Here is a 26406-nt window from a genome sequence, read left to right on the forward strand (position 1 = left end):
TTTGTCATTCTTTTTTTTTTCATTCTCTGCACAAAACACAACCAGCTAACATTCTTTTAAAATTTATTTTACACACAGAATACTCACAGCCAGCTAACATTTCAAGGAAAAATCAATAGTTATGTTAAACAAAATGTGATTCATTACCCTTTGCTTAGATTTATTTTATTATTATTGCTCAGCATCAGTAATGAAACATACTAAAGCAATTAAGCCCTACTCTTTTACATGAAGTTTTTATTTTTGAGATAACAAAGTGCAGATTGTATCAGAATGATCAAGAAACCCCAGACAAACTAGCAGACAAACTAGCAATGGCTACCTGCTAGGGACAATCATGTAGAACATGCCTCAAGGCTATTTCTTATGATCTCAGTTGCAAATCATGAGATGGATTATTAGACACATGACTGATCAGGGACTAGAAAGCTTCAGAAAGGAGAGCTTGTAATAATATTTAAACCAGGCCTGCAGAGATTTTACATGCTAAAAAAGCCTCATAAAATGTAATGTCAATTTGTTTACAGTGATTTTTTTCCCCTAAATTTATACCATGTTGGGGAAACTGTGTTTCTTTCATAGGTCAAGAACCCTGAACAAATTCAGAATGGAGTACAAATTGGCTTTCCAATTTTGGTGCATGTGTTATTGCTGTTCAATCTTGCCAATATATGTTCCTCACAAAACAGGCTTCCTCTTCCTATTGAAATGTACAGTATTTAATTGTAACCAACTTCCATTCCATTCTAAATGGAGATGGGGAGAAATGAGCTCCAGTAAAGTCAATTGGGACATGCTTCTATACAACACAGTTAGAATTAATATGATGGTTTAATTAAAAGATAGTCTTTAATGAAATCTGTTGCTAATCCTCAACAATTGATGAAAGTTTTTTTTAAATAAGAAAAATGTTGAAAAAAAGTGCTGGGGGAAAAAGTCCTGTTGATTAATTTTAATAATTACTACTACATAAATTTCTTCAGACTGAAATTACAGGGCGCAAATTATATGTTGAAATGAAATCTTCATAATAAAAGCATATGCAGTGCCAGGATGTTAATAATGGAAGAATGAAAAGTAAATGAAAAAGTTGGAATGAAAGAGAAAAATAATTCTTGGAGAAGCAATCGACTTGAACCTCTGTCTTCTGGGCGTTGAAGTCCACGAGTCATAAAAGAGCCAAGGTTGCCTACCCCTGGTCTTGGCAATAAGTACCTGGATCTAATGAATTTGTTTCCAAACAAATAAATGCTGCACAACTATGATCTGAATGCTGTTTACATGAGGCAAAATCAACCACAGAAATCTCACTGAAGCACCCCCCATTAATACTTCCAACTAAATACAGTAAAGATGAGGACCGAGCTCGAACCATTCTATTCATTCATCTGCATGTCAACTGTATTCAGGAGCAACCTCCAAGAACGGGAAAAATAAGCAGGGCACCCAAGGATCCATATTTGCAACCTCAAAACTTGAAATCCTCCCTCTTTCGTCTGTCACGAATACAGAAGGTGGGGGCGGGGAGCTTATCTCCCATCCCCGGATCAACATTTCACAAACAGAGAAGGGCCGGCTTTGCTCAGCTCCTTCGGGATCTGAAGCCACCACAATTCCCTGAAAAGAAGAAAAGCCGCGAAAAGCCGGTTCCAGCCCGTCGCGTAAAGGGGCAGCTGCCGACCAACATGTGGCGGATGGAAAGCGAGGGGGGAGGGGGAGAGGCTTCTACGTTAAACGAGGCAGCTTGCAGGTCGGTGTCGGGGTTCGCCGAAGCGCCCTGGGAAAGTCGAGACGGCGAGCAAGGCAGCGGGGCCCCGCGTACTTACGTATCTATTAATAAGAGTCCTGAGGCGGCTGCAATCCATGGCGAAGCGACTGGCAGCTGCTCCGGCGGCGCCCTCCCTTTGCTGCTCTCGCCCAGGGGGGATTCTTTCTGGCGCGGCTCACGCTTCTGCTTCCCGCACCCACGCTGGGATTTCTACCTCAGAGCAGCCCCGATCACAGCCCTGCCCTGCCATGACCGGTCGGGTATTCTTGGCGGGAGCTTCTCGTCTCTCGCTCCCGCTCTGTCACGCGTGCACCAGGCTAGCTCGCCTTCCCATGTGCGCTCCAGTCCGCGCTGCCTGAATCGTAGCACCGCCGGCAGCAGCTGGCTTCGAAGAAGGCGGAGATGGAGGAAAAGAAAAGGCAACTTTGTTCAGAGAGCCGGGCAGATCGTAGGAGACCGGGCGAGGTTGTTTCGCGCTTTCCTTTTCCCAGAAACTTCCCGCCGCGCTGGGCCGATTCCTGCGCAGCCTCGCGAGCCCCGCGAGCCCCGATCGCTTCTCCGTCAGGTTTTTCTCCCTCTTCTTTGATCTTTCCTTGCTAAGCTCACGTCATACGGCGCGGGCGAGCATGCGCGGTCCAATCTCTTCGCCAGGAGCAACACACTCTTCCATCCCCGCCCCGTTGTTTCCCACAAGTGCTCTCCTCGCCGATTGCCAGGAGTTCCTGGAACAAAATCTGAAAAGGGGTTACCTTACACTCCTCATTGGCCGGTTTAGAGCCCTAAAGAACAGGGGGTGGCCGAGCGCGTGGTATTGGCAGTACTCGGTGGGAAGACGCGGAGAGCTCACCAAGCCTCTGGGCTCATCGACGTCCACCAGAGCAAACTTCAGAAGTGCTCAACACCACCACCCCCCAGACGGTATTGTCTGACAGCTTCCGACGCGCTCTTTTGCCGGCGGGGCTATTGAAATCTTCGCCGGTCTGAAATAATCGGGATGGGGAAATGGAGGGGGAGCCGAAGGCGGAAGAAGCCGGGAAACAACGCGCCTTTATTCAGCCAGGCGCGCAACTGTAGTTGTCTTCAGATTCTACACAGACTATTGTTTATTTCCTCCCCCTTTCCCTCCCGGACACCTGGTGAAAGAGCGATTAATTTCGCGTTCCCGGCCGGCCTGATACTCTCTCCAAACCCTAAAAGCATCAGGCTGGAGAAAGTTGGAGTGAAAAAAACGGCGAGCGTTGAGATCCCGAAATCCCAGCGCGAGGCTAACAAAACGCGAATTCCCGTCTGTCAAAAGCGCGTGAAAGTGATTGAGAGTTAAGGAGAGGAGCGGACTTCCTAGAGCCCCTGACTTTCCCGCTTATGTCTCCGGAGAGGGGCGCACCCTGGGCTGGAGCGGCAAGGAGCATCCTGGATACGCTGAATTATTGCCAGAAAGATCCATGAAAACAACGAAGAGTTTTGTCGCACTTTGAGAAAGGCATCCCTTAACGCCTGTGATTTGGGAATAACCTCCGTATTGGTTTTAAGTAAACCAATACGGGATCCCTAAATACAAGGTGATAGTAATGCCCTTTACTAGAGTCAGCTAGTGATGCATTACTTAAAAGTTAAAATAAAGTCATACAAATAGCTGTCCCCACCTTAAGCTATTAATAAACAGAAAGAAAGACTCTGAGTTTTAGGAAGGACAGTGCATTGTATTTCATCCCAAGCCCTGAAGTAAATAAATAATAACCTTGTTCTAAGGATGAAGACTAATGTTATTCATTGGCTGCATTTGTACTGCTCATAAACTCACAGTTAATGTAACTATCCCCCTCAAATATGTTGTCTCATCATAAGGGTTGTTCTGAAAGGAATGAGTGAAGAATGCCGGAAGTGTACTCAATATCCAGCAAGTTCATTCAAGGTAGGAAGGTCATTCCAGGTGCTTGGCTAAATCAAGCAGGCACCTATATTAGGCAGCAGTGATATAGGAAGATACTGGATGATCACATCATTTCAAACTGCCTGAGAGAAGGCAGTTGTAAATGACTTCTATATTTTACCAAGGAAGCCACATGGTTAGACAAGATAAAGTGATCGACAAGTCAGTGCCAAATGATGAGGCTTTCAGATCAGAGAGTACTCAACTTATTACTGAGGAAGACCCCGAGTCATTCGGAGTTCTAATAATGTTTATGATGCAGCTCAGTTAAAGCTAGTTCTAATGCATAGTTCCTTGTAGACATGCAGAAAAGAAAATCCAAAACTGCAAAGACTGAATAACAAGGGAGCATGAAACATAAAAAGCATCACAAGGAAAACCTCAACACAATAAAACTGTGGTTCCTGAATGGTGTGCTGTGGAACCCAGAGAATTTCTACTCTGAAAGATGAAATGAAGCAAGTACATGCTGACATTTTAGGCATATAAACTGAAATGGAATGATTGGACACATTGAGTCAGAAAAATATACTATTTTTTTACTTGTGTATGTGTGCCTTTGAACCAGCACTGATTTCTGGTGAATACCTGGGCATATCCATGTAGTTTTCTTGGCAAGATTTCAGAAATTCTGTGGATTTTCTTGCCATTGCTTTTTTCCTAGGGCTGAGAGAGGGACTGGCCCAAGGTCACTAAGCTGGCTCTGTGTCTAAGCTGGGACTAGAATTCACTGTCCCTAGGTTTCTCATTTGGTGCCTTAATTTGATTAGATTAAATTGGTTCTCATGTTTATTACTAAGGTTATGTTAAAGAAGAAATATAGTGTTGCTTTCAGTCTGGAAGGACACAGTAGAGAGTATTGGGGTACAATGTACTCAGTTAACTGATAACAGTTAACAGCAATTAGACTTTGTGGACAATTGTCTAGTATAATGGTTATCCAAGTTTATGTCCCGGCCATTAATAGAAAAATACGGCACTTTTATGGTCAAATTCAGTCTGAAATTGACAGAATGTGCAAGCAAGATGTGCTGCTTGTGGTGAGAGCCTGGAATGTCAAACTTGAAAGCAGCAAGGAGGAACCACAGTCCTAGAAAACAAAAATGAAGCAGGTGAACAACTTATCAGTTTCTCCCAATCCAATGATTTATTCAATGATGAGACAGTTTTCAAACAACCAAAATGACACGTACATTTATGGATATCACCAGACCGAGCACAGAAATGTGGTAAGATGGATGGACTTCAATTACAGCAGCAATAGGGGCGCTGCTGGAAGGCCTGAAAAGGTGGGTATAGATTTTGCTGGAAGTCAACACTCACTTGATGATTCATCATCAAAAGCCAATGTAACTATGACTTTCTCAAACTGACTTTATGGATTTACATGGCACGAATTCAGACCTAAGGCTAAAATGTCATTGATTAGATTGTGGCGCACTGTTGCGTAAACACGATTACTGTTTCCTTGAAGTAGGAAAACCTGCTACAGATAACATTTTGAAACAAAGAGAAAAAAGGAGGGAACTAAAAGAAAGGAATCTGGGTGTTGCAGGTCTGAAAGAAAGGTAGACAGCAAGTCTTCAAATGCCTCCTCTTGCAAGGGAGACAAAGTCAGAAAAAGTTTATGTGCTTGGTCATCATTTGTTATTTGATATTTTGTGTTTGTGTATTGTTATGTGGTAGGCTCCTCCCCGTCTTTTAGAAAGGTTAGTATTGATGGGATATAGAGTATTTGTTGAATAAAAAAAAACTTTCTTTCCTAATCCAATGGTAACCAAGTTTGTTATCTTCCCCATGCTTCACTCCATTATATTCCTTTCCTTGCTAGGACAAGAATAAACATGAATGGGAAGTAAATGGAGGAAAGAAAGAAGTGGGAAATGCTGTGCCTTGGGACACAGGTTGGCAACCTGTGGCTCGGAGCCGCATGCGGCTCTTTGAGCCTTTCCCTGTGGCTCCCAGCCTCCTCTGTCATTTGCAGAGAGAGACAGAGACAGAGAGAGGCACTTGCGCTTCCCTGTTTCTCTCTCTCTCCCTCTCTCTCTCTCTCTCTCTCTGTGTGTAAAAGAGAGTGGACCCACGGTGTTCTCCGACAAGTGAAAAGCTTTTGGGTGGGGCTCCTCCCTTTGCAGCTTCTCTGGAGGAAGCAGGAAGCAGGAAGCCGGAAGGGCAGGAGAGAGCTAGCTAGCCCAGCTATGCTGGCTCAGGAATTCTGGGAGTTGAAATCCATGAGTCACCTACCCCTGAGCTTGTTGGAGAACAGCTTGAAGCCAGCTTGCCAGGTGAGAAGAAGATCAGAGAGAGGGAGAGAGGAGGGAGAGAAAGAGAGAGAGAGAAAGAGAGAGGGGGGAGGGAGAGAGAGAGGGAGAAAAAAGAGAGGGAGAGAGGGAGACACAGAGAGAGACCCTTTTGACATCTAAAATGAAGATAACACTGCATATATCCTTTTTTGGCTCTTTGAGTGTTTGGGGTTGCCTACCCCTGCCTTAAGATATTTGTTGATACAGTTTGTCCATCAGCATTTGTACTAACTCTGTTGGTTGAAATGACTAAGAATCTCTACATTGTATCTAAGGATCTGGCAAGCAGTCTGCTACTGACCTACTTTCACTTTCCTAATCATTGATACATTTTTTTCTTGGTGCTACTCCAAAAGTTGAGAACAATTGAGGACAAAAGTTGAGGAGGACAATTAACCAGTGGAATAGCTTGCCCTCACAGAAATCGTTGCACTCCCTTACTGGAGATTTTAAAAAAGAGGCTAGACGAGACATCAAACTCAACGACATCACGTGATGTCGTGTGATGTATCAGAACTTTTTCCCCATTGCCGGCAATGGGGTGAGTGCAGTGACTGATGAACCAGAATAGATTTCAGAGATTGCTGGGAGTTGTTTCTGTTGGTCTGCTGTGCTGTACAGGACAGCTGAAACCTTGGTTGCCACATGGAATAAGGAGGCAGCTGAGGCTTTAGATCGGATTGTACCCCTGCAATCTCTTGGCTCTCATGGGTCCCTGCACTCCCCGTGGTTCATGGAAGAGTTGAGGGAGATGAAGAAAAAGAAGAAACATTGAGGTGGATGGTGGCGTTGTTGCAGAGGAATGTCTGGGCAGAAGTGGGAGATGCCATGTGCATGAGTTCTTGCAGTGGTAAAGTATTTTTTGAGTGGGAGGGTTGTTTATTTGTCTCTGAAAAAGGCCTTTGTTCACCCCCTCCTCAAGAAGCCATTGCTGGACCCAACTATACTGGACAACGTTAATCCAGGATCTCACCTGCCCTTTCTGGGAAGTTGGTTGAGAAGGTGCTTATGCAGCAGCTTCAGAGAACCTTGGATGAAGTAGATTATCTGGACCCCTTTCGATGGAGCTTCAGGCCAGCATTGGTCATGCTTTTGGATGATCTCTGGCGAGGGCAGGATGAGATTGTGCATTCATCCTGCCTTACTTGACTTCTCAGCAGCTTTTGATACCATCAGCTGCAAACTTGAGAGCACTAATGTATTATGTATTAATTAAATTTATAATAAATGTTTATAAGAGTAAATCTTTCCCATGAGTTCCAACCACAAGCTACAAACAATGGAATTAATATCTTTGTGTGAGTAATTGTAACCAGGCTAGCCATCAAAATATAGGGGTTGGTTCATATGTTGCTTCAAGCCACGTTTATTTTAATTGCTTTTGGTTTACCATATTGTCTGGACCTGGCCATTATAAATGCAAGTCATTTTTTTTGTTAACTTTGTTTAAGCAACTGGTATTTAATTTCTTGAAAGAACTACAGGGATTAAATCCTTTTAGCTAATATTCTTTGATTCTTATTTGTGTAGACATTTAAATTTTATGTTTTGAACTGTGTGTAATGACTAATACCATGGCTTTCCATCTATTCTGGTATTTAAAACAGATCTTAGATTTAAAATTCCAATTAAACTTTGCTTAAAGAATCCAAAAATATATTAGCCTTGTCCTTTTTATGTTTAATGGTAATACTACATGCAAACCTGTCATTTGATAGAATTTCTCAAAGTTCTTTTTTTTCAGCTCAGTTTCCTAAGCTGAAAACCCTGCAATGGGATTAGAAGTGATTGAAAAAGCTGTTAACTGCTAGCAGATGGAATGCTCTGAGCAACTCACAGTAGAAAGTCCCATGGAAAACAAGCCCAATTCACAGCAGAAAAGAACATTCAATAATACCAAACTACCATAAGATTGTCAATCCCATAATTTCTATTAAGTCCCTACTAAAAACCTGTTATTTTGGTGTACTGTGTTTAATTTCATTAGAAGCTAAAAGCATTTTAGCATCTGGCAAGGTCAGTCCTGATTTCATGATAAGCAAAACCTTATTTGTTTATTCATTTATTTGTTTGTTTATTTATTTTCCTTTGGTTTACAGGCCACTCCATTTCGAAAGACTCTAAGTAGGTATACTTAATATATATATATATTAGAACACAGAAAATCAATTTTGTAACCAGATTCTCCAATAAGCCATTTTTATCTAGTAGTAGATAGTTGAATATTGTTCAACTATCTATTGTTGATTGTTCCAGAGGCTGGGGTCCATTATGGAAAAGACTCAAGACTTTGCAAACAGTTTTTCCTTGCTGAGAGTCCCAAATCTGAGGGAAAACCCTCTGCAAAGTCTTGATGGCTTACTGGAGAATCTGCTGGAGTCTATGACAACTCACCATAGCAAACTTGTCATTTCCACCTTACCACAGCCAACTCGCTACAGCCAGCTCACTGTGGGACAACTCTCCACGGCCAATTCATTGCAGGACATCTCACGCAGAACACGAGTTACACTAAAATCAAAGAAATAGTGGAATAGAATCATTAAAAAGGGTGCCAAAGGAGGGACAAAATAAAATGTGAATGACAAAAATTGAAATAATGCTTTAATTATTTTAAATAATTAAACTGAATTGTTCCACAGCGAGTTGCCCTGGGATGAGTTGGACATGGCAAGTTGTCCCACAGCTAGTTGGCCATGGTGAGTTGACCACAGCAAATTGGCTATGGTGAGTTGACCATGGCAAGCTGGCTGTGGTGATTTGGCTGTGGTGAGTTGTTCCATTCAGCTCAGCAAGCCTTCTTTACTAGACCTCACAGACTGGTTCACATCACATCAAACACAAAAGGTGTAAAAGGGCTGGAGATGCAATAGCATGATGTTTTTGTCATTGTTATGAAAATAGTGGATCCTTTGAAACCTGCTACACGGGAGTCTTCTGATTGCTTTTCAGAAGAACTGATAACACTACTAACTACGTACTACTAAAACTCTTATGTCTGTTTATTTGTAACCTTCAATTGGGCAAAATGGTGTATCACAGGGCAACAGTTTTTAAATTAACATTCCTCAAATGAGCTAACTTATGGAATGCATCCAAAATCTGGAATCCATGACTCCTGGGTTGGAAATTGAAATTTGGCAAGTTATGGCTGTTTCAGTGCTGCTGCACTGTTGTGCCACCCCAGTCAACCATGGTCATGATATCATAATTTCCACTCCCTGCCAGCTTCCTATAAGGAAAATCAATGGAGAAGCTGGCAGGAAGATTGAAGTCACTCCTGTTCCCACTGCTTTTTTCCCTGCCTGTGGTCATCTTGTTCCTTTGTTTCTTTGTCAGGAAATATCTCACAAATGATGATGGGTCACAGGTTGTCTAGTGCTACTTAAAATAGAGAATCATTACTTATCATCACTTTAACCGTTCCACTTTCAAGGCTTGGAAATATCCAAGAGCAGGTTTTGAATCTGTGAAACAGTCACTCCACTGCCTCAAATTAATTCTGAAATGTCTTTTTTTTATTGTGGGGTTTACATCTTATATTCCCAAACCAGATCTCATATGTTCTTCAAGGTCACATAAACAATGTAAAATAAGGGAAAGCACTTCATAGGGGTTGCTGCAACATTTAAGTCACTTAGAGTAATACATTCAAAATCTCATAAGTAAATCTAAAAACTTAGCACAATTAACATTTAAGCCTTAATTAGTTTTAATACCTATATTCATAAGAACCTCAGTGTCTGACACTTATTAGAGAAATGACACTTCTTTTTTACCTCTTTATTATGCAGGAATAAATGCTTTTTCTAAGATGGCATGCATACATTTCTGGGGGGGGGGAGAACATTTTCATTCATTTATCAATATTATTTTGATGTTTAAAATTAATGTAATTTTAATAACTAAGTCCCTTTCAGTCCCAGTAAGGCTTCCTTAAAGTGGGTAACAATTCTAAACTGTGTTTATATGAGACAGAAAATATATCAAATGAGAGAACTGAGTAGGTCACAATGGCTGTCAAAATTATGCTCAAGGGGGTATAATTGATCGCTTGCCCTGCTGTGACACATTCAGGTTAGTTTCATTGTTCACATGTTTCACAAAAAACCCAAGGAATCTTGAAAGACACCATGAGCTGGGCCAAGGCCAAGAAAAGGACATATAAAAGAGGATCTTGTCACCTTGTCCCTTCAGGCAGTAGAAGATCAAAGAAGCACCTGACAACTTGAAACACTCAGTTCCTGTGAAGCAAGTTTTGGTCACTGCTTAAGAATTAGAAAAGGAAATAAAGAACTCATTAATTTGGTAATATTAGGTATCTTTTCTGCTTTTCTGCTCTCCCCACCAATAATATGTTATTATTTATTATGTACCACTAAATATATTATTATATATTATAATAATTCCCAAATATAACTGCTTGGGGCAGGATATAAATTTGATGATGATGATGACAATGACGATGATGGTATACTGCCAATATCACTAGGATCAAGCTCTGAGAATAAACCCAGCGACAGCTTAAACCTTCCAATTCAGCTTTAACTAGAAATTTATTTTTAAACTGTATAGCAGTGGTTCTCAACCTGTGGGTCGGGATCCCATATGGGGTCGAATGACCATTTCACGGGGGTCGCCAAACCACGCTGTCTGCCATTTTTTCCCTTTTCCCCAGCTGTCCTACTCCCTCTTATTGGTGGCCACACCCACTTGGGGGTCACCACAACATGGGGAACTGTATTATGGGGTCACGGCATTAGAAAGGTTGAGAACCACTGCTGTATAGGCACAGATTTTTAATTAACAAATAAATAAATAAATAGTTATGCTATCATATTATTAGAGAAGCACCTTAAGGCTACGTTTCTTCTTGGAAATACCAAAAAGTAAGTATTACAGATTTCCTTCTGATGTCATAGTATGATCCTTGCATGCTAATTCATAAAAAAAGCCCTTTAAGTCCAATGGGTATATAGCTTTTCCTTATGATCACCATCAATGAGAGCACATGTCTATGCTTCTGCATGGTGGAGTATTGCTCTCTTCACAGGGAAGCAGAATTGAATCACAGCTTCTATAGCAGGGGTGTCAAACTCAATTTCATTGCGAGCCGCATCAGCATTGTGGTTGCCCTCGGAGGGGCAGGTGGGTTTCGCCAGGGTGGGTGCGGCCTACGGGTGGGCATGGATGGAGTGGGTGTGGCTTATTAGGTGGGCATGGCCTGCTCTACATCGTTCACGTCAAGGGTACCTGTGGGGGCCTGGGCAAGAGTGGGACAGATCTGAGGGTCTCTGGCAGAAGGCAGTGGAACCAGGACAAGTGCCAAGGCATGGTCCACCCGGCTCAGCCTCTTGGCACTGTGAGGAGAGCATCCCACTGCCTGCCAAAATCCCTCCCCCGGAGCCCATCAAGCTGGATATGTGAAGTAGGCGAGGGCCATTTGCTGGTCACTTCCAGGCGATGGTGCATTTCTTCATTCCTCACAGGAGGTGGAGCCGACACGGCAGGTGCTGGTTCCTTGCTGTTTCCAGACGGCCTTGTGGAGCTAAGACTGAATGCATTTCAGCATAGATGGCCACCACACAATTGTACATTGGCTCCCGGACAGCCTGGGCCAGGGCCAAGGCAGCAGGGGCCGTTCCCTCACTGTTTCCAGGATGGCTTCGCGGGCCACATGAAACACTTCCAGGCCGCATCTGGCCCCCAGGCCTTGTCTTTGACATGTCTGTTTTATATGATTTTATGATTTTTTATCTGTAAACCTCCCAAAGTCATTTAGGTGCTGAAATGGGCAGTGCCAAAAATTGATTAAAAAAAACCCCACCAACTAATCATCAAGAAATACAATTGCACCTAAAGTGGCTGTGCCTGTACAAGTAAAAGGAAGATTTAATTTAGATAAGAAAAGCTATAGTTTTAAGTATACAAAAAGTGAGTTTGAAATTGCATTATGTGGTAATGATAAACACATTATTGCTAAGATTTATAAACTGTTGTTGAAACTGAATTTGGAAAATGAATATGTTAAAGAGTAAAAATGGGCAAAGAATATGTTAAAGTTAAAAATGGGCAAAAAAAATTATATGTATGTATGTATATAGTATAATGATTGATCAATGGGAAAAATGTGGACTAATATAGCAGTCCCTAATCTTTCCGGCTCTGCGGACTGGTGGTGGCAGCAGCGGTGGGGAAGGGAGCGGGGATGGTTCTGTGCAAATGGAGCTTCATGCACAAGGACGCCCTCCCACCATTTGCCCACATGGAGTTTTGCCTGCTTGCCTGCCATTTGTGCATCCTGGTTCCCAATGGGCTGCAGCTGGGGGTTGGGGATCCCTGGACTAATGAATTGAAAATAACATCAAATTATAATTTGAAAGAAAAATTTTATAAGATGATGTATCGTTGGTATTTAATGTCTGAGAAATTGCTGAAAATGTATGACAGAGTTTCAAATATATGTTGGAAATACAACTGCAAAGAGAATATTTTTTTATCATGTCTGGTGGATAAAGCAAAGAAATATTGGGATCAAATTTTTCCTCTAATTCAGAAGAATCTCAACATAAATATAAAACTGAAACCAGAAGTTTTTCTTTTAGGTTTGATAGATAAAGAAATTGAAAAAAAAATGGAACTTTGTTATAGTATATGTTGACAGCAGTGAGAATCTTATATGTGCAAAGTTGAAAAGACACACTAATTCCTATAATGGAAGAGTGGATAGTAAAGATGATGGAGTTGGTGGAAAGGGCAAAATTGACTGTTTTAATTAAAGAGAAAAATTTACCTAATAGTTTTGTTTCTACTTGGAAACCACTCATGGACTTTTTGCTTGAAACTGCAAAAATTAAAATTTGATTTTAAGTTTCAATGATTAGAATTATTTTGCAATTATAGAAATGGCTTGAAATGTTGTGAAATATTAAACAAAAGGTTAATGTTGCATTATTTTTGCAATCTACTGCACCAATGAAAGATGGAAGTCATTACTTTTATTTATTTCTTTGCACTTTTCTCTCTTCTTATTTTTCAGACTTTTGTTTCTCTGTATTTTTATCCTATAATGAAGCTTAATTTAAAAAAAAAATTAAGAAGGAAGTTGTGCCTGTAATGATCAATCAGACCTATAGGGTATTCTATGTAATAGTGAAAATACTGCCTGATGAAGTTATATGACAAACCAACTATCATACAAAACAGAAGTTTATTGACTTCCGGTTTGCCATTGCAGCACTGACGGACTCCTGGAGGTGAGCTCCATCTCCAGCGTCCGGTTTTATCCTGCTGGGGGACCCTGGAAAGGGTCGAAATTTGCCCTGTAGGGGCGACGAGCAAGGAGAGGACCTCCCACTTGATTGCAGAAGGATGGTAGCCCTTCCACTTGATTTGGGGCAGCTCTTCAAACCGACGGTGAAAAGACCGGCCATAGAAATATGGCTTGTCACTAAGCTGCTGACAGCCGAAGTCAAACTTACTACCAAACACTTTGAAAGCAACGCGGATGAAACTGGGTGAAATTTTCTCTTTACCTCAAGTACTTTCTCTTCCTGTAAAAGCTCTTTGAAGTATCTTCCCCCTGTGAGGAGAGAGGAAAGGGAACAGCAGTATCTGATTACCCAGGGGAATCAAAGCATTAAAAAGAACAATTTTAATTTAATTGGATTTATATGTTCCTGAAACTTGGGGACCAAACATTTTCCTATTTTTACTGGAAACTCTTGTTTTTATCTACAAAAAAGGAATAAAATTGGAAAAAGAATTAGAAAAATTCGGGACTTAAAAAACCTTAAATGGCACCGGTGACATCTTGTGGTGGAGCTTGGTATGGCAATTTGTTATTTCCTAAAAAGAAATTTGGCTCAAAGTCCAGACCTTAGATAAGACTTTCCTGATCTTGGCACTATCTGTGAGAGACTCAATTGTAAGAGAATAGCAGTAAAATTGGCCTACTTGAACTGTGAATATAAAATTTTACTGACTTTTGCTTAACAAACAACTTTTACTAGAAAGACTATTTACAAATACGTGAAAGAGATGGATGAAGACCAGGAAAAAATTCTTTCCATGTTGAAAGCAATACATGAAACTATTCTTTCAGCTTGTGACAAAATGAGACCTAAAATAAAAGATCAAGATGCCAGCTTAGATGCACAAAGCCAAATTTTGACTACAACCAAAGAACCAACAATGCAGAAGATAACAGAAAAAGTGGAACAATCAAATATTAAGACAGAGGACTCAACTGACCAACAAGTACAACTGATGGAAAATCCAGACAAGGAAGTGACAACACTGAAAATGGAAATGACTTTCTATACCAGTGGTTCTCAACCTTTTTAATGCCGTGACCCCCAGCCGGTCATAAGTCGAGGACTACTCAACCGGTCGTAAGTCGAGGACTACTCAACTGGTGCAGCACCATTTGCAGAATGGGACTTTTGGCGGGCTCAGCAGGGCAGAGACAGCCTGGACAATTCCTATTGGCTAATTTATTCTAGAGTCTAATTTATTCTATTGGCTTTCAAAAGCCAATAGAATAAAAGGGAGTAGCACAGCTAAGGAAAAGGGGGAAAAAATGGCGGACTGCATTGTTTGGCAACCCCTGTGAAATGGTCGTTCGACCCCAAATGGGGTCCCGACCCACAGGTTGAGAATCACTGTTCTATACAAATCAGAAGAAATTTGAGAAAGAAGAACAGATTGAATTGAAGACAAATATATCAGAGCAAACATGGGGGACTAGAATAACAGAGCGACAATTTACCAAATACAAATCGGCCAGTCCTTCCAGAAAACTGGCAATCAAATGGTCTCCTTTAATTCAAATAACATATATAAGAATAGAGGGAATTTTATTTGATGATCTAAAAGCGCTGATATGGAAGCCTAGTTGGCAAAGGAAGAAAGCTAGAATAAGGTTGAAAAAATTGGGGTTTTGTTTCATTAGAGGGGATTTTATATTGTCAATTAGAGGGTTAAAAGGAGATGTTGCGATAAGGGGAATTTTGGTTATTAGATTTAAAATAGTTGGAAATCAGTTGAAAATAAGGATATGATCTGTTTAATATTGAAAAATTAGATCTAAAAGGGAAAAGAAAATTATCATGAATATGTTTGATTTATTTATTAACCCAGGCAATATATATAATGGTTTTGATTTATTAAAGGAGATATTGTATTATTAAGTAGATGATTTAATATGGTGGGAAATAGATAACTTTTAGGAATAGAACAAGATTATATTTAAATAGATCAGTGGTTCTCAACCTTTTTAATGCCGCGACCCCCAGCCGGTCATAAGTCGAGGACTACTCAACCGGTCGTAAGTCGAGGACTACTCAACTGGTGCAGCACCATTTGCAGAATGGGACTTTTGGCGGGCTCAGCAGGGCAGAGACAGCCTGGACAATTCCTATTGGCTAATTTATTCTAGAGTCTAATTTATTCTATTGGCTTTCAAAAGCCAATAGAATAAAAGGGAGTAGCACAGCTAAGGAAAAGGGGGAAAAAATGGCGGACTGCGTTGTTTGGCGACCCCTGTGAAATGGTCGTTCGACCCCAAATGGGGTCCTGACCCACAGGTTGAGAACCACTGAAATAGATAAAATATGTATTTTGGATATTATAGTTTGTTATGAAGTGAGATAAGGGAAATCTTGGTTACCCAAAGTCTGAAAATTATGGATATTAAAGGTTAAATTGGAATATTGATGAGAAATTAAAAATTATGTAAAAATTAATAACAGGATATGGATTGTTTATGAAGATTGAATGTAATTAAGATATCTATAATCTAAAAATGTATTGATAAATGTAATAATGATGTTTTTATTGAGTTGATATAATTAGAAATGTATTAGCTTGAACACGAGATAGTAAATGTTAAGGGAAAAAGAGAAGAAATATCTGATGTTGTAACCTGAGATTTGCACTAAAGATTTTGTTATTGAACTATTGATTAACCCAGTCACCACGTTGCTTTTTAAATACTCAAATGTAAAATTGGAAAATTAATAAAATATTATAAAAACAAAACAAAACAGAAGTTTATTGAAAATCTGCAGGTAACCACTTCCTTAGCGCAGAATGAATTCTGGTGAACTTTATGATAGGTAGGTGGGTGGGTGGGAGGTAGGTAGGTAAATATAGACAGACAGACAGTTTTACCTTTTAATCAGTGATAGACTACCTGTCCTGATAAAACATTTCTCTAAAGCTATCAAATTCTTTAATCTAGTTACACCTAGAAAGCAATAGTTTTTCTGCAGGATCCAATCTTAGTCAGTCACTGGGACCAGAAATGTATTCTTCTGAACTTTTGGATTCATGCTGGAGACCATCCTCAGGAAATTTCTCCACTTTCCAAAATGTGTGGAAAATTTTTCTCTGAGATATCCACTCAGATTTATCTCCAATTGTGACTACATTTATTTATTTGTTTATTTGTTTATTTAATAGGTTTTCCAATTCCTAAACAACTGGGCAGCCTTCAGCTAAAAGAAAACACCAAACATATAAAAGAATGCAATGCATTGGAAGGGCAAAATACCAAAGCCAAATCAAAGTGGACCAGAAGAGACCAAAACCAAACAAAAAGAGGACTGGGAAAACAATCAAGTGTTCAGTAATTTCCTGCATGTCATAAGTGTGGGATCACATGAAGCTCTGGGGGGAGGATATTTTCTATATATAGAATTCCTCGATTCAAAGCATTTGAATTAGCTTAAATTGCCTTCTAGTTCAGAGATCTACCTTATTTAAGTCCTATTAAATGTATGAAATGTTGGCCCCAATAAGATTGTGGTTAATTACTAGATGGGAGGGCCCACAGTGTTAGATCTTGTCAGGGCGGAGCAGAAGTCAGTTCTTATCCACAGAGCTGTGGAGCATCCAGATACTGGAAGGGACATTCATAGCATCATTTGGATGGCTCAGTGCAGAGATGAATAACTAAATGTCATCTGGATTGTGATAATACTAAGTCCTATGCCGGCAGATGATCAGAGTTTCATGTAGATGTTGAATGGGAAGACAGTCAAGCCCTGCACCCAACAGTGCAGTAGCTTAGAGCTAGACCTCAACCTCATTATCTACAGAAAAGGAATTGAGCTTGGAAGAAGGAGGAGAATCACTGATGAAGCTTGTCTCCCACTCTCAACTCTCTAATAAATGATATGGAATGTCATCAAGGAATCAAGAAGAGCCAGAATGGACACCCCCCCCATGCTGGACCTGTCAGAGATCATCCACAAGTATGATCAATGTTGTCTCAGTACATATTTCATTTCTCATTTTTACTGAAGTTTTCTTTTACTTTAAATATTGAATGCTAATACAAAGAGTATCGTATTAAAATACATATTTCTGAAGTCGAAATCAAGCAGTGGAAATAAGGGAGCACAATTATTGGCTTTTCTGATTTCATTTAATTTTTGTCTTAAGCTGCTTCACCTGTAGGCTCATGCTGCCTTGACTGTACGCCTAATTTTTCTTTTTTTTCTTTAAAAAAATGTAAGTCCAACTATGAATTTCTCCACTGTATTGAAGCAAAAGAAATGAACCCCTTTTAATATTTTATCTGAAGCCTAAGATACTATAAAATGACCCATTATTCAATTTTTTATCTGTGCATGCAGCTATATAATGATGAGAATACCTCACTTCTGCTTGTGCAATATGATTGCAGATGGTGAAACGCAAGTATAGTAGCCCTTGAGATCAACAGGCATGTTAAATATAGTATGCCATAAAATGTTTAATTATAAGCATTATTAATTTGGGGAGCATGTGCATCAGTGTTTGTCACCTAGAACCACTATATTGACTGAAGAACTATAAATATTTGGCTGAAATCCTATTAGTATTCTATTCTCATTGTTCTCTAACTATATCCATTCATTGATCTTGATAAGAAAACCAAGAATGTCAGCTATACTGAACACAGCAACACAATGGAACATTAAAAGTCTAACGTTATTTTTAATTCCCCAGTCACTCTCCATTTTTATTTTTAATTGGCTGTATTGGGAGCTTAAGAATGTGAATTTAAGGGAATGAACCACAAATGAACTGGTACACATTTTGCCTATAACTCCAAACTGTTCTGCTGGTATAACTTCACTTTTTCTCCTAGCAAAACAACTTTGCCAGATAAATTATGTTTCCTGTCTAGGTGTATATATTTCAGGTTTCACTGTATATAAAACTATGAGTGCTATTTAGTTGGTCTGTGAAACCTCTGCATTGCCACCTGGTGTAAACAATCTGTAGATACAGTTATACTGTAGCATCTGGTTAACTGTTTCAATGCACATTTTGCTGAAAATGTTTTCAGTGTATGTCTTGCACCAGAAAAGCATATTCCATTCCTTTTACAGTTCCTCATATATTTTAAAAGCCTTACGTTATATACTTCTATTACTTGTTAAGATAGCCTGCCTATACAAGTTCTACATATATTTTATAAAATGCTGATAGTTAAATATGAACTGGGTAAATGATATTATAGCTTCTATTAAAAGAAAAATAGAAGATAAACATAATTGCAACTTGGAGACTTTTTGGGTGCTACAATATAAAGAAAAATGGTAGAGTAAAATAGTTATTAAGAAATCTATCTGTCCTGATGTCTATGTACTCAAGTTACTTCTGCTGAAAATATTATAGCCAAGGAAAGATATTGACTATTGGGATTCTTATTGGAAGGAATGAAATCCTTGTACTTCTCCAAAGAATCAGTACTTTTATTCATGATATACCTTTGCAGATAAAATTTTTCCAAGGTGATTACGAAAAAGAATAATCAGACTACCTTGTCACTTGACAGTTGATCAGTTTATTACATGCCATCAAGTCTCTTAGCAATCACATAAATAGATTTTATCCAGGATGACCTCTCCCCAGCCTTCAACTTTGCACCCATTTCTACTATAATCATATCTACTCACCTTGTTGCTGGTTATCCTCTTTTTTTCCCTTCCAATGTGCCCAGCACAATGGACTTCTCAGGGTCTTTATATAAAGTGTCCAAAATATGATAATTTGAGCCTAATATACATCAAATGAGCACTAAGGAGCTCATTTGATATGTTCTATGATCCATTTGTTTATTTTCTTGACTATCTATAGTATTATCTGGAATCTTCTTCAACACCAAAGTCCAGCTTTCATTTTCATAGAAAAACCATTAAAACTCTTTTACGTTGCTTTTCTTTGGTATTAGTACTGCACATAGACTGACCTCTTCCAATCGGTTGGTTACAGTATTGTTCTACAGATTTGCTGACATAAAAACTTTACTGATTCAGTTGCTTGCCATATTTCTTCAGACATTCCATTAATTTCTATGTTATGAAAATAATTCTAGGACTAGAAGATGAAATTAGAATTAGTTATTATTTAACAATAAAATTGCCTAATTTGAACTGAAATCCAGTTGTGTTTTTGTCTTCACTGCCACCATCACTACCTCTTCTGTCTCCTCCTCCTCAAAATTAGGTCGTGTAGAATGAATTTAAAAGTTTAGTAGGATATATTTTGCTTCCTTTTTTCTTAGTGTTTGCATGTATGCATGTTTCATTGAGGACCTTAGCTTAGTTCTTTACTTTCTTGACTTTCTCTGAAAATGGTACACTTAGTAATTTTTATTTGGCATTCAAACTTCTCTGGTTGCTAGGAAGTGACAATGAAAAGAGGTTACTATCCTCCCAACTCTCTCTTTCTTTCTCTCTCTTTCTCTTTCTCTGTGGATGTCTGTCTGTGTGTGTGTGTGTGTGTGTGTGTATACATACATACATATACAGTACATATATATGTAGTTCAAAAGTATCCAGATGCAAGTAGATTAATAGGTATCACTTTGGTGGAAAGGTAACAGCATTCCATGAACATTTGGTGTATAGCCATGCTGGCCACATGACCACAGAAATTGTCTTTGGACAATGAGCATCAGGTCCTAGAGTTTCTCCAAGGTAGGTTCTAACTTTGTTGATGATCCAACCTTAAAATGAATGTCCTGCAGTTTGAGTGTCCATAGCAAGCAGCTCAATATTTTATGGGCAGCCATGATAATTATGGACCTATCCCAATTTATTACAGTTCTAACTCATGTAGACAGAGATTCACACTCTGAATCTTTTTCCACAAAGCAAAAGGAGGATGATATGAAGCTCTTGGATATTTGTCCTGATCAGATTATTCTGTTGAAACATCAACCTCTTGCAGGTTTGAAAACCAAAGGACCACTTTGGAGGATAGTGAATACATGTGTTCTGGAAAATTTGCTGACCAATAAAGTGGATGTTGCTATTGAAATCTTGTTCATCATCTTGTAAAATATAAAGATGATATATTCAGCTAACACAATAACTTATGAAGGTTCTATCCTTTTGTGAAATTTGGCTCCATGACCTCTTTCCAAAGACAAGGAAGGAAATTGAGTAACAACTCATACATGGCTAGCGGAAATCTTTTTCTCAAATCTGATTAAACACAAGAGATCATTGTTTGTGATAGTAACAAAGGGACATTAATTGTTTTCTACTGCTATTGCTAGTACACGTTTTCCAAGCAGTTGTTCTGGAATCTGGTCTAGCAGAAACATTGTGGTGTGATATATTAATATGCTGAAAATAAACTTAATCAGAGGTCACTTGTGCAATCTTGAAAAAAATGCAAATATTTTTTAAAAGTTGCAGAGAAGTGATACATTTGCACCCCTGCAAATTATTTCTGAAATGCTGTATAGTTGTACAAGACATAGTATCGTTTTGCACTCTTTGAAATTTTTTCAGTTGAGCAAGTTTATTGGGAAATTGCAATTAACTATAACTTGCCTTATTACTTTCTCTGCTTCCATTTTCAACTATCTTCCCGGCATTCAATTTCTTAAGATTGCTTGGATGTCAGAACTTGATTTACAATGTCTTCTCCTCCTTGAACTTTAAACTGATGGTTCCTATGTGGTACAAGTGCCATGATGGGTAGAGTGTCCTACAAATATTAGAAATGAAATGTTTTGTTAGGAAATGAAATTGGCATGAAGGTTGGTAAGAAGTGTAACATTTCTTTATTGAATCTTCTTAATGAAAAAAGAAAAGCTATTCTTGAGATTGAGTACTCCATTCTAAATGATTTTGGGGCATATACGTCTCTCTAGTACACTAAGTCTACAGTTGTTGATCTCTGCTTCTATTCTTTACAGCTCATTTGAAGACTCTCCCCATGTGTGCTTACATGGTTTTTATTCCATTTGTACAGTCAAAGCTTTCTGCAGACATTCACAGATCCATTATTCCTTCTTATTTCATTTCTCTGAATTAAACCGTAGCTCCAGCAATACCATTGTGAAGACTGCCAAAGAATTTCTATCATTTCTCTGTTTGCTGAGTTGTTTTCAACTGATGTTATTTTCAAATGTCTCATCAATAAAAGAACTGAAGTAAAGTATATCTGGCATCTCATTTTATTCCTTTAAACAGTACAGCTTATAGCTTTATTACAGCAGAATTTGGGATACCAAGTACAGGATCCCATAGCATCCTTTTCTACCCAAGTAGTAGAAAAGCCAAAATGAGACAAAAATGTACATTAAAAGAGAAATGAAAAAACATGATCAAGAAATGTCCTAGTTTTGCCCTGGCTTTGCCTGTTCAAATACATATTTTTGAATGCATATTTGAGAAGTGTTTCTCAACAGGAAGAATGCCCAAATTAGAATAGAATAGTTTATTAATTGATTAGTCTAGCAACCTTATTGAGGAGATAAAAATAAAAAAATAAAATATATAGATTGCTTCCAGGATAAAATAGATGGAAGGTAATGGTAATGGAGAGATAAAAAACATAGGGGATGATAATGCAAGGAGTCAGCAATCAGACAAGTGAATCTCTCTTGCATGGTACCCCAGTGTATTGGATGTATCAGGTGCTTAACTCAACAGCCTTAATTAAGATCTTAGCAGTCTGTTTTCAATATTTACATTAGAGCATAGGAAGAAATAAGCTCATGTGTAATTTCTCAATGGGCTGGCTGTTCTCTCTGCCCAAATACAAAATTTAACTATGTGAACATTGTAAACCAGTTAAGTCTAATTGGTTAAAATATATATATTAGATTTTAGTGTTTGGATTATTTTTTAAAGTGGATGGATTTTTTTTGATTAAGTGGATTCTTCTATTTTTTAGGTTTGTATCTTTAGACATTTATTGTCTTCTGTATTTTGTTGCATTTTTGTAAGTTTGCACTGTTTATTTTTTTATAATCCTGTTTAAAAGAAATCATACAGTTGGGGAAAACTGCATCCATGAAAGCATAAGACATATAAAGGGTAATCCTCAGTTAATGATGGTAATTGGGATCAGAATTTCTATTGCTAAGCGAGCTGGTAATAAAGTATGTCATCAAATGACCACACTGCTTAGCAACAGCATCCTGGCATTTTCAGTTATCATTGTGAAGTGAATCCTGTGCCATTGTTAAGAGTCATGTCATGTGGTCGCCATTTGTGACCTCCCTGGCTTCCGGGTTGACTTTGCTTGGAAGCTGGCAGTGAAGATTACAAATGGATGCTGCAGTGTCATAATTACAAGCTAGTTACTAGGCATTTGGATCATGAACCCACCATGTTGGGGATGCTGTAATGGCTGGAACTTTGAGGACCAGTCATAAATACCACTTGTTCAGCATTGTAAATTCAAACTGTCACTGAATGAATGGTCCTTAAGCAAGGCCCATCTGTATGCTATGCAAGGTCTCGCTTTCTGGAAGATAAGGATAATAAAAAGAACCATTTCATCATCTTAGATTTTTCAAACTGGGTACTACACAAAGGGCTCTGCAAAAAAATGGGCACAAGGCGAAAAAATTCCCAAGAGGGCAAGAGAAAATTCTTTGTAAGGACTAAAACCAAAGCACCTTAAAAAACAAAAACATCTCTGCAAAGAGGCAAAGAGAAAAAGAAAAAAGAAAGAAAAAAAGGAAGGAAGGAAGGAAGGAAGGAAGGAAGGAAGGAAGGAAGGAAGGAAGGAAGGAAGGAAGGAAGGAAGGAAGATCAAAACACCCACACTCTACAAATGACCAAGAGGGGGGAACCTCTTAATCCTTGAGGATAGCTTTTTTCCCCCCTCCCCTTCTTGTGACTACTAAAGTGGAGCTTAAAGAACAGGGCTGATCGTCTGATATTCAGAAGCCCACCTCTCAATTGTGTTCAAGGTAACAAAAAGATTCCATCACTGGAAAAAGTTTGACAATTCTTGATTTAGACTTTTTAAATAATATTTCACACTTTTAAATAAAACCTTTAAAGCAGGGGTGTCAAACTCAATTTCATTGAGGGCCTCATCAGCATTGCGGTTGCCCTCGGGGGGCTGGGTGGGTGTGGCCTACTGGGTGGGTGTGGTCTACTGGGTGGGCGTGGCCAGCCCTACATCGTTTGCATCAATGATGCCTGTGGGAGCCTGGGCAGGAGTGGGACAGATCTGAGGGTCTCTGGCAAAAGGGGGTGGGGCCAGAACAAGTGCCAAGGGATGATCCAATGGAGGAGCCTCACTGTTCCTCTCAGGCCATGTGTGGGGGGGTGGCTGGATGGTGATGCAGGGAGGTGTCACCCTCACTTTTTCCAGGATGGCTTCGCGGGCCACATGAAACCACTTTGCGGGCCGCATCTGGCCCCGGGCCTTGTGTTTGACATGTGCATTTGTGAAGAAATGCACCACTGCCTGGAAGTGGCCAGCACATGGCCCTCACCTACTTCACATATCTGGCTTGATGGACTCTGGGGGAGGGGATGCCATGAGCAGCATGAGAATCAATGTTACCTGCGCAATGCCGCCCAGCCTCCAGCCTGCCTGGTTTCGGCAGGTAGCGAGGTGCTCTCCTCACAGTGCCGAGAGGCTGAGTCAGGCAGTGCGAATCTGAAAAGAAGCGTGATGCCTCCCAGTCCCCAGCCTGCCTGGCTTCGGCAAGCAGCGGGGCGCTCTCCTCACAGTGCTGAGAGGCTGAGCCAGGCAGCGCAAATCCGAAAAGTGTGACCCCACCCAGCCCCCAGCCTGCCCAGTCTCGGCAGGCAGCAGGGCGCTCTCCTCACAGCGCTGAGAGGTTGAGCTGGGCGGTGCGAAGCTCGCCAGCTTTGCACCTTGCTGCCTGCGGCAACTGGGCAGGCTGGGGGCTAGGCAGCATTGCACTTCTCATCAGATTCGTGCCGCCCGGCTCAGCCTCTTGGCACTGTGAGGAGAGCACCCTACTGCCTGCCGAAACCCCTCCCCCGGAGCCCATTAAACCGGATATGTGAAGTAGGCCAGGGCCATTTGTTGGCCACTTCCAGACAATGGTGCATTTCTTCATTCCTCACAAAGGGTGACACCTCCCCAGCATGCACCCAGGGGGCGGGGCCGACGTGGCAGGGGCTGTTCCTTGCTGTTTCCTTGTGGAGCTAAGACTGAATGCATTTCAGCATAAATGGCCACCACAAAATTGTACATTGGCTCCCTCCCGGCCAGCCTGGGCCAGGGCCAGGGCCATGGCAGTGGGGGCCGTTCCCTCACTTTTTCCAGGATGGCTCTGCGGGCCACATGAAACCACTTTGCGGGCCGCATCTGGCCCCCGGGCCTTGTGTTTGACATGTCTGCTTTAAAGCAACTCATCAGAGTAAAAAAAATAATTATACATAGGGTAAAAATACACTAGCCAGAACATACTGTATAATTTATAATTTAATAAATAGCTTTTAATACAATAGTTCCTTTAAAACTTTCCTATATATGTTTACAAGTAGTTCTCGACTTATGACCACAATTCAGCCCTAAATTTCTGTTGATAAGCAAGACAATTGTTAAGTGAGTTTTGCCCATTTTATAACCTTTCTTGCCACAGTTGTTAAATGAATCACTGCAGTTGTTAAGTTAGTAACATGGTTATAAAGTGAATCTAGCTTCCCCATTAACTTTGCTTGTCAAGTCATCAAGTGACCCTAGAACATCGCAACCCTCATAAATACCGTGTTTTCTCCCAAATAAGATCCATCCAGAAAATAAGCCCTAGCCTGATTTTTGGTATGTGTATAATATAAGCCCTACCACAACAATAAGCCCTAGTTAAGAGCCTGCCCATTCCATCCCAGAGTCTGGTTGCTCACTGCCACAATGGGGCAGGAGGCCATGTGGCACACCGGTGCCACCATGAGCGCACCAGTGCCACCATGAGCGCACCGATGCCACCAGCGAGGCTGGTGGGGGTGGAGCTGTCCCAATCGCTCCACACCCGCTAACCTCAGGGCTCTTGCAGCCAGACCACCCACTCCCCGCCACCTGCCTTGACTCACGGTAGTGGCAGTGAAAGCAGCAGCAGCCCCATCCACCAGGAGCTCACAGTTGTAATGGGGCAGGAGAGCGCCCATCACACCAGTGCCACCCTCACAAGGTGAGGTAAGGCAGGTGGGGTATGTGGAACTGACCCACATGCCCCACACCTGCTTACCTCAGGGCCCCCATAGCCAGGCCACCCACACCCCGCCACCTGCCTCATGGCAGTGGCACTGGCACCAGCAGCCCCGTCCAACAGGAGCCTGCATAGCTGCCGACCCACTTGTATGGTTGCTCGCAGTCGCAACAGGCAGGAGAGCATGCGTTGCACTGGTGCCACCGCCATGAGTTGAGGCAAGGCAGGTGGAGGAGGTGGAGCTGCTCCACATGCCCCACACCCATTTACCTCAGGGACCCCACAGCCAGGCCACTCCATACTCGCGACCTGCCCCCTGTTCAATGACCCCGCTGCCCGTCCACCTCTTCCCTTTCACTCCCCTTCCAAGCCAGACTGCCATGTTACGGAGGACAGGCAGGGGAGGCCCGGTTGCCTTACCCGGTCCCCCTCCACTGTTTCAAAGCTAGAGGGGAGTGATGGCAAAAGGCCTCTGCCACTACTGTGCATTAGCCATATCCACCACTGGAGGGGTCCTCTTCAGTCTCTGCCGGCCCCACTTTGTCTCCTCCACCTTACGCTGCCTGCTCCCCATTTCAGACCTGGGGGGGAGTGATGGTGAAAGGCCTCCACTGCCATTGTGCAATAGCTGGTGACAGCTGCCACCTCCTCCTCCACCTGCCTTGCGCTGCCTTCTCCCCATTTCAGAGCCAGGTGAAAGGCCTCCGCCACCGCTGTGCAATAGCTGCATCCACTGTTGGAGGGGCTTTCCTCGGTTCTCTTTGCAGCTCTGCCCACACAGCCATGGGAGTTAGACCAGGGCAGGGGGCTGGATTCACGGCAGCACGGTCTTCAGAGCGCTCCCACTGCCAGCCCTTGTATAATTCTCCTGTGGCTGTGTGGGCAGACCCGCGAAGGGAACCGAAGCAAAGCCTTTTGCTATCACTCCCTGGTGGGTCTGAAACGGAGCATGGGGACTGGATAA

The 26406-nt window shown here is 41.1% G+C and overlaps 1 protein-coding gene across 6 annotated transcripts in view; it reads right to left on the reverse strand.

Annotated features, from left to right (window-relative positions):
- Nucleotides 1-3451, reverse strand: part of ATP11A (ATPase phospholipid transporting 11A) — a 170492-nt gene extending 167041 nt beyond the window's left edge. For 3 of the 6 annotated variants that reach the window (XM_039359717.1, XM_039359714.1, XM_039359716.1), the window contains exon 1: nucleotides 1827-3447. In XM_039359717.1, the coding sequence (XP_039215651.1) occupies nucleotides 1827-1865 (39 nt within the window). In that variant the 5' untranslated portion in view covers nucleotides 1866-3447. Of the gene's footprint in view, nucleotides 1-1826 lie in introns of all 6 variants that reach the window. The other 3 variants (XM_039359713.1, XM_039359715.1, XM_039359719.1) reach the window with 3 other exon arrangements.
- Between the last annotated feature and the right edge of the window lie 22955 nt (nucleotides 3452-26406).

This window comes from Crotalus tigris, unplaced genomic scaffold, assembly GCF_016545835.1.
Source record: "Crotalus tigris isolate CLP2741 ecotype Arizona unplaced genomic scaffold, ASM1654583v1 scf7180000019116.999743, whole genome shotgun sequence".
Classification (NCBI taxonomy): domain Eukaryota; kingdom Metazoa; phylum Chordata; class Lepidosauria; order Squamata; family Viperidae; genus Crotalus; species Crotalus tigris.